We start from the raw sequence: 10,854 nt of genomic DNA on the forward strand, positions 1-10,854 counted from the left end.
GTGTGGATAAACATGTGGGCTGCAATGCTTATCTTCATCATGGAAAAGACTTTGTATTCATGATGATTTCGTTTTCCCAGCAGCAATTGGATTAAACAACTGCAATTAGATTTTTTAGAGAAAACGTGTGTGGATAAACATGCGGGTTGCAATGTTTATCTTCATCATGGAAAAGACTTTATATTCATGATGGTTTCGTTTTCCCAGCAGCAATTGGATTAAAAATATTCTCATATTTTTCGTGATTAAGCCTCTATAAAAGAATATGTAGTCCTTGGTTGAGATTATTCGGAAAATCCAAACTGGTGAAAGCATTTTGTGGCATTTACAAAATGTAGAGTTTTTCTTCACTGGGTATTTGAAATTGACAGTTGAGTGGGGTGTACAAGGGCTTGGGTTTGGGATATTAAACTTAAGCGGTTCGAACTTTTATCATTGTACTCAATATTTCTCAATAGTAAAGAAGGAGACTGGATCACACCTCGTGGACGTAGACATATTGCTGTACTCAATATTTCTCAATAGTAAAGAAAGAGACAAGATCATGCCTCGTGAACGTAGGCATATTGTCAAACCACGTAAACTCTTTGTATACGTATATGTTTGGTATGTGTTCTCGTGTGTTTTCTTTCTAAACTTGTCTTTCACATAAAAGGCTGGTGGAAAATTGGTTACCAATTAATTATCAATTTTCCCAATAGACCTCAATCCTCACAAAACGTAGGCACTATCACCATCTTGGTGGAACCCCATTAATAAAATTAACAAATCCATTACTAAATGGGCATAAAATAAAATATAGTATAACGGCTAGAAACATGGAACTACTTGGTTAATTTTTTGCCGGAAAGTAGAGGTTGGAGAAGTTAGAGGAGTTGGTTGGTTGGAGGGAAGAGAAAGTGCCTGAACGGAGTGGCTTGCATTTCGCCAATTCTTTCTCTTTCTCAGCAAAAAAAAAAAAAAAAAAAAGATGGGAAAGTTTCCATGCATACCCTGCAGACTCTGTCAATGGCATGGAACATCAACTTTCACTTTCTAAATCTGTCATATCATCCTGGCTGTCCATTTTGGCAGTCCCTTTGAGGCCGCAAGTTCAGAGAATAAGTCGGGTGATATATACACTTGTTTCTTCCTATCTTGACACCACTTTGATACACATTATTGTCAATAAGGTATTCATTCCTCTCCTTCCCCATCTGTCTCTTTCTTTCTCTTCACCCACCTTTTTCTTTTGCATTCTGCTTCTGATTATATATATATATATATATATAGGTGTACATTTTCTTTGACCAATATGATGTTCTGCAATGGGCTTTTATTGATTCTGTTGTGTAATGTGAAGGTAGATTTTGTCTGATATGAATGTTGCAGCAATGTTCTGACTTTTTGTGTATGTTTAAAGGTGTAGGCATTTCCTTAGAGGGCACTAGTTTGGGCGTCTTGTTATATATGAGTGCTTGATTCTCCTACCCTTCATAGTTGTGGTCTAATCTGAGCTTACCTTGCAATATCTCAACCATGTGTGACACCATGTCTGGACCTCTTGAACGACCGTTTAAAGCAGGTAAGGTTTCTAGCAATCAATATTTTTTGTTTTTTTTCTTCAGTTTCAATAGATCATGGGAGCTTTCCATATGGTTTTGATGATTCTAAATAATTCATGATTTACGTGCCCTGTATGAAACTAATAAAAAACGATTCTTGGAGGTCCTTGATGTTTGATTGGGTTCCAAGAGAAAAAAAAAATCTACACTATTAGAACTTATAATAATAGACGTGGTTTGGCGTATGGCCTACTTTCACTAATGGCTACATTTTTCTGTTATGTCTGAGTGTCTACAAACAGGTCCTGAAAAAACTGAAATTGAATGCTCTGAGGATGAGAGGAAGACAAGACTTGGGTCTCTTAAGAAGGCGGCAATCAATGCCTCCACCAAGTTTAGGCATTCCTTGAAAAGGAAAGGCCGGAGAAACAGTAGGGTTATGTCTGTTTCTATTGAGGATGACATTGATGCAGAGGACTTGCAGGCTGTGGATGCATTCCGCCAAGCACTTATCTTGGAAGAACTATTGCCCTCTAAACATGATGATCATCATGTGATGCTGAGGTTAGTTTCTTTGCTATTAAAGCTTAAAAGGTTGCACTTTTATCTGCAGAATATGGATAACCAAACCAGCTCAGCTCATTAATATATGAATGATGGTGCAGATTTTTAAGGGCTAGGAAATTTGACATTGAGAAAGCAAAGCAAATGTGGGCTGATATGCTGCAGTGGAGGAAGGAGTTTGATGCAGACACAATCATGGAGGTATTCATGGAAATACCAACTTTTTCCTTCTTCCTTTTGTTGTCTCTTTTCAAAGACAAAAACATTAACAACCAACCCAAAACACAAAATACTCGAAAACTATTTTCATCTTTTCTCTTTGGTTTCTTGGTTAAGGACTTCGAATTCAAGGAGATTGATGAAGTCTTAAACTACTACCCACAAGGGCATCATGGAGTTGATAAGGAAGGACGACCTGTTTACATTGAAAGACTTGGCCAAGTTGATTCTAACAAGCTGTTGCAAGCCACAACAATGGACCGTTATCTGAAATATCACGTGCGGGAGTTTGAGAGGACCTTTGCTGTCAAGATGCCAGCCTGCTCCATTACTGCTAAGAAGCACATTGACCAGAGCACAACTATTTTAGACGTGCAAGGAGTGGTATGAAAGCTTCTTCTCTTTTTTTTTTTTTCTGGTCAACCAAGCAACACTTGAATCATCAAACATAGAATTCTAGACCACCCACTTACAAATCTTTAACATTGAATCAAAACCAACTTTTAGAAGAGTGTTAAAGTATTAATTAAATGATTAAAATCATACTTTGCTTTTAGCTTAACCTTTTGGAATAAGTGATGATTTAAAACGGTATGCGAATCGATATACTGAATTTGAACATTGATTTTATGGAATAAGTGGTGATTTAATAAGGAGTCTGCTTAGAAAACTTTAAGCAGGCGTTGTATGTAAGCTTGCTAACATTGATTGAAAAAGAACTTTATAGCTTCTTCTTTTTTGTTCCTGGAATGAATTTCCTTTCCTGTGCTTCCAATTAATTACTTTTGGAAGAGGTGTATCCTAAAGTTGTAATGACTGATATACCACAGGGGCTTAAACAATTTGGCAAATCTGCAAGGGAACTTATTCAGCGCCTTCAGAAGATTGATGGAGACAATTATCCTGAGGTATGCAGCATTGTAACTTTACAAGCTCATGTGCTTGGAGCTTCTTGGTTTGCTACCTTAGCCTGAAGATATGTTTTCACGTTCACTCATATTAACTGATTCTTCTGTCTATTGCAGAGCCTGAACCGCATGTTCATCATCAATGCTGGTTCTGGATTTAGGCTCTTATGGAATACTATTAAAACATTCCTTGATCCCAAGACCACTGCAAAAATTCATGTAAGAATTCGTCATCTACTTCTCCCAAACTACCACTGGTTTTGATCAAGTAATGCTGCTAAAAAAATTTCATGATTCACTAACCAGGTCCTGGGAAACAAATACCAGTGCAAGCTGCTTGAAATAATTGATGCTAGGTATCACTTTCTTCATCAAGTTCACAAAAAAAAAAAAAAAAGAAAAAAAAAAAGAAAGAAAGAAAATGTTGATTACAAATCTTCCTCAATAACAAGACCCTTCTTTTTTAGTTACCTTGATAACAACATCTAGTAATATGCTTGATGGCATAATGTTAGGTTAAAATCTTTTCATTAAACCTCATTTACAAGCTGTTTTCCTGTATTTGTTGCAGTGAGCTTCCAGACTTCTTCGGTGGTACTTGTACTTGTGCAGACAAGGGTGGTTGCATGCGTTCTGATAAGGGCCCATGGAATGATCCAGACATATTGAAGGTAACTAAAGTATACTACTTAATGATTTTTCATTTGAGTAATAATTTCCTATTTTGCTTTCTCAGCAACATATATAACATAAGCAATAAATGATGGAGGATGTTATTTTGATAACCCAGATGGTTCAAAATGGTGAGGCCAAATGCACAAGGAAAGCATTGTCAGGCATTGTGGAGAAGACAATCTCTGAAGATGAGAATGCATGCCCAAATGTAGTGAGTTGGAATTTGCCTTTCAACTTTTGGGTGTTTTTGATCTTCACTGAGTGTTTATTAATTGCCTAACACTTTTTTCATGTTATAACATGATGAAGAGGTACAATTCTTTCAACTCAGAATCAGGTGACTTGCAATGTCTCTCTCAAAGATTCTCAAGGGATTATGCAGAAGATCCAACACTCTCTCCTGTTCCTGAAGAAGTAAGTTTTCTGGGCTTCCATCACATTCTGGCATCCAAAACTATCTCCTGCTTAGCATGATGAAGCTAATTAATCTAAACATGTTGATCAACTTTAGCATGAATGCTTGAGGAAACTTGTACAATCATTATACTATTAAGTTGACTCTGGAAAATCTTACACTTTCAACTGATTTATAAGAATTCGGTGATACCTTTGTTGTCTTGGTTCTTCCAAGCATTTCATTCTTAATTCATATGTCTTAAACACATAAGGGGGTGGAATTTTTGCAGCTTCACCTTGTTCACATAAACTGAAGTTACACTCTATAATGCCTAATTTTTATCTCTGAGAAAATATCCTGCAATTTGTATAGAGATTGTTGCCTTGCTCCTCCTCAGTTCATTAAAATCCTTTTATACTCAATGCAGTCTCCTGTCACCAGAAAGGGTGCCTATAACGGCTTTGCTCCAATGGTTGACAAGGCTGTGGATGCAGCTTGGTCAAAATCGGTACAAAATGATAAATTTCACCGTTCCAAAGGTACATAATGGGCCTCTTTGATACTCAAAATTACAGACAGTTATGTGTTTGATAATAATAATGAACAATATACTTAAAGGCTAACTCGACCAGTTCCTAGTAAACATGTTGCAAGGTTTTCTGATTTGACGTAGAATAATTCCGGCTTGTAGTTTGTTTTCAAACAGATGATTCCCTTATTTATATTACTGCCATCAATCCTAGCCTCATACAATTTGTATTGCAAAATGTCCAGAGCAAGAACACCACCTTTAAGAGTTTTTCACTTTGCATTATACTGATTTACCAAATAAACAGTGTATTTGGAAGAATTACTTCATGTTTTTCTACTGCAACAGGTAGTTTCCCTGTGCATGATTCTTCCAAGGCTCCTGGAGGAATAAGCTATCAGATTGTTGGTGGGATCATGGCCTTTATTATGAGCATCATCACTATGGTTCGCTTGACAAGGAACATGCCAAGGAGACTCACCGAAGCAACCCTTTATAGCGGCTCTGTTTACTATGATGGCAACATGATTAAAGGCCATCAGTTGCCATCACCTGCCATCTCCAGCAACCAGCACATGTCAATGATGAAGCGCATGGCTGAATTGGAAGACAAGGTGAATATTCTGAGCAACAAACCAGCAGTCATGCCACCCGACAAGGAGGAAATGCTGAACGCTGCGCTAAGCCGTGTCGATGCCCTCGAACAAGAGCTATCCTCAACCAAGAAGGTATATATGTATTGCCTGATTTTCTTAAATCTTGGATTCTTTCAATGAAAATGAAGCTGTGATTTAGATAACCAAATGTACTACTACTGCTTTTCTTTCTGCAGGCACTTGAGGATGCTATTGTTCGACAGCAGGAGATCCTAGCCTACATGGATAAGAAGAAGAAGAAAAAGAAGATGGTATGTTACTAAATCTCTGATGTTTCCTTACAAGTCCCAGTTGCACACATTTCATAGATGGTAGAAAATCTTTCATTTTTTTTTAAGTTTTTTGGACTGTGATTGCAGAACCCATTCAGCTGGGCGAGTTGATAGGGTGCTGTTTGCTGTGCTATGCTCCAAATAAAAACTAGAAAATTAACTGTAAGTTGGCGGCTGTGTTGATTTTCTGCCCCATGGATGCTGTTTAATGCATTCATTGGATGTTTCATGTTTGCTTTTTCCCAGTATTTAACTCAAAAAGGCTTTTGTATATCAAGAGTGCGTCACCCTTTTCTAATTGTGTATATTTTGAATAAATATTACCATCATGTTAGTTTTACGTAAACCTTCATGGACTTTTCCTGTTTTGATTTACTGCAAAAGTTTCCCCTATTCTGATAAAAAAAAAAGGCTAAATTGCATAAGAAAGGCTATGTTTGTTTTGTTCTCAATATAAATATATTAACAAACAACTCAAAACACAAAACACAAAAATAGTTTCATCTTTATATAACAAGACTACACTTTCTCAAACAAAAAACAAGAAATGCCCCCTTCCCTCCCAAAACACAGTAACAAACGTAGAGAAGTTTGTTTTGGTTCTTGGGCTTGTCATAATGTATTTTTTTTTCTAGAGTAATGTTATTCTTTACACCCATTTTATATCGACTGAGTAGAACAGTCGTTTATAACAAGTCACAACAGTCAGTCAGTATAAAATTAGTGTGATAAATAGGTGTAAACAATAAAATTACATATTGTCTATTCTGCTCATTTTCTCAAATGAATTGGAGGATTAAATTCTCAATGTTTTGGCAATGCAACTCATCATATAAGTAAGAGGAGTGGTATTGCTTGCCTTTCACTAATGCTTAAGGTATAATATCGTGACCCAAAAAGAAAAAAGAAAAAAAAAATATTACCCTTTGCTGAAAAAATAAAGGCCCCCTCATTCCTGGTTCCCATATTATCTATTCAGTAGGTAAATCCGCTGTTTTCTGAATTAAAAAGTTATTAGTTTTCGAAATTACCCTCCTTAGCTTAAACATGTAAATAAATCATGAAAAATATTATTCTCAAGGCTCCAAAGATACAAACTCGCTGTAGTATCAAACTAGATTAACAGATAAGAAAACTCTTTGGTTACAAAGTCCCACTGTTTCCAAACATTGCATGGGAGGCATTAGATTGTACGTCAAACTGCAGAGACAGTCTCAGCTGCAAGATCAAACAAATCTTCTGCAGTACCTTCATCAGCAAAACATCTTACCAGCAGCACTTCTTTTTCTGATTAAAAAAAAAAAAAATTTATCAGCCACAAATACCATTGATCAAACAAAAGATTATACTACACACAAACATATGTATTTATCAACCTACCCGCAACTTGGCTTCCTCCAGACCGTCAATGTAAGCAAGCAATTCTTCTTGCCTCATTAAAGCTTCATGCAGAGCCTGATCAGAAGAAACAACACAATCAATTCATGCATCTTTTGAAAAATGCGGTCGACTAATAAATATGTAAAGAATGCATATGCTGTTATCTTTAAATCAAATCCTACTGCATTGACACTGCAGGGATTCACAAAGAACAATGAGGGGCAATGCATGCCTAGTGAGACACAACACGACTGCAAGTCAAGAATCGAGATATTATGCAAATACATCAAATAGTATATGACAATAAGGAGAATACAATGAGAATTATATACAGCCAGTTGTCTTTTCTTACACAAAAGATAAGCATTGGATACAAATTTATCTGTTTTTTTTTTTTTTTTTTTTTTTCTTTTTAAGATATAAATTTTGACATAAAATAGAACTATAGGTGAACCATATTATAGCATCAGAAGGGAAAAAAGAAAAGAAAAAGTTATATGTCACACGTGACACAAAAAGAAATGAAATGAAATACTGTGCAGTATTTCCACAAAAGCTTCAAGTCAAGGCTGAAATCCACTCCCTCACTGGATGCTACCACTGTGCATGGCAACCATCTATTGCATGTTGTGCTCACCTTTGAAATGTGAGTTTACCTGTAATGGACAGCTACAATGTGCACTGGGCAGTCCAGTGACTGGAGAGTATCTCAACCCCTACGACTACACGTTATTATCATTGACTGTTGAAAGGAATCTACAGTAATACTTCTAATGCTTTGTATAAAAACAATAAAGTTTGTGACTAGCAATTTTACCTTTTTAGTCGCAATTAGCTCTGCATCCAAGGCATCAACACGACAAACAGCAGCATTAAGTAATTCCTCTTTCTCATAAGGCATCTCAGATGGCTTTGATTGGAGTGTACCAACCTTCTCTTCAAGCTCACCCAGCCTCTTCAGCATAGAGGACATCAGAGCTGCCTTTGTGTAAGCTGGAGTTGGTGAAGGGGGGCGAAACTCCTCTTTGTCTGTTGCATCAATAGTGATTTCAGGAATATTTTGCTCATGATTAGATTGGTTTTGAGGAAGCTGCTTCATCACACGGCCAGCCACTGAACGGAAGAGAGTGAAAAGGGTCCTAAAGAAGGTCATAAGCGCCATCAAAACCCGAGCACGAATCCCTTCTGATGTAGGACGATATTTACCTTTATTTTCGGTAAAAACGAAAATAAAGAAAATATCAAAAATAATATTGAAGTAGCACCGCTTGATCAAAATTTTATCCGTTCTCAAACAATGGAACTACAAAAGAAAAAATTGCCACGATTCCCGCTGATTGTCAATTTTATATTAGGATTTTATTTCCTTTCCTTATAGGGTTAGATTTACTATTGTTACGGGATTATGTTTACTTTCCTACTAGGATTAGATTTACTTTCTCTACTAGGATTAGATTTACTTTCTCTACTAGAAGTAGGTTTACTTTCTCTACAAGTATTTCTCTTCTATAAATAGGTTTGCTTATTATGTATAACTCAACTCATTGAATTATTATCATATCAGAGAGTTCTCTCTCAAATACTCTGCAGAATTTTATCCTTCTTTTAGCCTGCGGACTTGTTTTTTTATCTTGTTGGGTAGAAGACGAAGACGCTTCTCCTTGCAAAATCAAAGACGCTGCTCTTTGATTAGTTACCTTTTATCGGAAAATTTGTCATTGTCTATTTCGATGATATTCTTATCTATAGTCGCAACCCGATGGATCACATGGATCACGTGAGGAAAGTGTTGGAGGTCCTCCGTGAAAATAAGTTGTTTATCAACTTAAAGAAGTGTAGTTTCATGATGGATCAATTACTCTTCCTCGGATTTGTAGTCGGTGCCGATGGAATTCGAGTGGATGAAGAGAAGGTGAGAGCAATCCGAGAATGGCCCACGCCCAATTCAGTGGGAGAAGTAAGAAGTTTCCATGGGTTAGCAACTTTCTATAGAAGGTTCGTTCGGAATTTCAACAGTATTGTAGCACCGATCACCGAGTGTATGAAGAAAGGAAAATTCAATTAGGGTGACGAAGCCGAGCGAAGTTTTTCAATCATCAAAGAAAAGCTATGCACAGCACATGTACTTGCCTTACCTGACTTTGACAAGCTATTTGAAGTTGAATGTGATGCATCAATCATCGGGATAGGAGCTGTGTTATCTCAAGAAGGGAAGCCCGTAGAATTTTTTAGTGAAAAGCTCGGAGAAGCAAGACAGAAGTGGTCAACATATGAGTTGGAGCTTTATGCTGTCTTGAGAGCCCTCAAGGTGTGGGAGCACTACCTGATCCAACGAGAGTTTGTCCTCTATACCGACCATCAAGCATTAAAGTTCATCAATAGTCAAAAGAATCTGATCGGATGCATGCTCGGTGGGTTTCTTACATCCAACAGTTCACTTTTTCTCTTAAGCATAAGTCAGGAAAATTGAATCGTGTAGCTGACGCTTTAAGCCGCCGAGCTACCCTACTGATCACCATGAAAGCTGAAGTGACTGGATTTGAGTGCCTAAAGGAGTTATATAAGGAAGATGAAGATTTTGGTGAAACCTGGAAGCATTGCAAGGCAGGGCAACCAATTTCTGAGATATATTCAGGAGGGGTATTTATTTCATGGGAATCGGCTGTGCATTCCAAGGAGTTCCTTACGGGAACAAATAATCCGAGAATTACATGCTGGAGGTTTGGGTGGTCATCTAGGAAGAGACGAGACTATTGCTCTGGTAGAGGAGCGGTATTACTGGCCGCAACTGAAGAAAAAAGTAGGTAATTTTGTCCGACGATGCCAAACTTGTCAGGTCGCCAAGGGGCAAACCCAAAATACGGGATTATACATGCCTCTACCAATACCAGAAGCACCGTGGTAAGATGTATCCATGGATTTTGTATTGGGTCTCCCGAGAACCCAACGAGGAGCAGATTCTATAATGGTAATTGTGGATAGATTTTCCAAAATGGCTCACTTTGTTGCTTGCAAGAAAACATCTGATGCGGTTCAAGTGGCCAATCTATTCTTCCGAGAGGTGGTTCGATTGCATGGAGTCCCAAAGTCTATCACTACTGACCGAGACACCAAGTTCTTGTCTCACTTTTGGCGAACATTATGGAGGCGGTTCGACACAGCATTGAACTTTAGTAGCACGAGCCAACCGCAGACAGACGGGTAGACAGAAGTTGTTAATCGAACTCTAGGTAATTTACTTCGATGTATTGCAGGTGACAAACCAAAGCAGTGGGACTTGGCTTTAGCTCAGGCTGAGTTTGCCTACAATAACATAGTGAATCGATCTACTGGGAAGGCACCATTTGAAGTCGTCTATGGGAGAACTCCGAGACTTGCAGCTTTACCTAAGCTACCCGGTGCAAGTGTAGCAGCGGAGCATTTAGCAGAACGGGTGAAAGCTACCCAAGAGGGAGTTCGTCAGCATCTAGAAGAATCCTATGCTAAGTACAAGACGACAGCAGACAAGGGTCGGGGATTGAAGATTTTTCAAGAAGGAGATCTTGTGATGGTGTATTTACGCAAGGGGCGACTGCCGACTGGTACTTCTGGAAAGCTGAGGAATAAGAAGTATGGTTCATGCAAGGTACTAAAAAGGATTAACGACAATGCATATGTCATCGATCTTCCAGAAGAAATGGCGATATCCTCAACATTCAACGTGGCAGACA

General features: G+C 37.9%; 1 protein-coding gene and 1 pseudogene across 5 annotated transcripts; one reads left to right on the forward strand and one right to left on the reverse strand.

The window, feature by feature from the left end:
- Positions 1–1,147: 1,147 nt before the first annotated feature.
- On the forward strand, positions 1,148–6,022 carry LOC132186932 (phosphatidylinositol/phosphatidylcholine transfer protein SFH3-like). Of its 4 annotated transcripts, none has more exons than XM_059601073.2 (15): positions 1,148–1,172; positions 1,403–1,564; positions 1,847–2,108; positions 2,210–2,309; positions 2,445–2,711; positions 3,158–3,235; positions 3,353–3,454; positions 3,542–3,591; positions 3,807–3,906; positions 4,026–4,121; positions 4,220–4,324; positions 4,735–4,846; positions 5,185–5,564; positions 5,669–5,743; positions 5,831–6,022. In XM_059601073.2, exons 2-15 carry the CDS (start codon positions 1,519–1,521, stop codon positions 5,843–5,845), a joined length of 1,788 nt encoding a protein of 595 aa, XP_059457056.2. In that variant the 5' UTR covers positions 1,148–1,172; positions 1,403–1,518; the 3' UTR covers positions 5,846–6,022. The 4 variants fall into 4 exon arrangements, with proteins under 4 accessions (XP_059457056.2, XP_059457040.2, XP_059457048.2 ...); XM_059601057.2 differs by having other exon boundaries at positions 5,852–6,022; XM_059601065.2 differs by having other exon boundaries at positions 4,026–4,118; positions 5,852–6,022.
- A 736-nt stretch (positions 6,023–6,758) lies between these two features.
- Positions 6,759–8,297, reverse strand: LOC132166895 (phosphatidylinositol/phosphatidylcholine transfer protein SFH8 pseudogene; annotated as a pseudogene). The gene is made up of 3 exons (XR_015911312.1): positions 7,962–8,297; positions 7,145–7,219; positions 6,759–7,051 (listed from the first exon to the last, which is right to left on the reverse strand). The product of XR_015911312.1 is annotated as a phosphatidylinositol/phosphatidylcholine transfer protein SFH8 pseudogene (transcript).
- Positions 8,298–10,854: the final 2,557 nt, after the last annotated feature.

Source organism: Corylus avellana, chromosome 2 (genome assembly GCF_965113065.1).
Source record: "Corylus avellana chromosome 2, dhCorAvel1.hap1.2, whole genome shotgun sequence".
Classification (NCBI taxonomy): domain Eukaryota; kingdom Viridiplantae; phylum Streptophyta; class Magnoliopsida; order Fagales; family Betulaceae; genus Corylus; species Corylus avellana.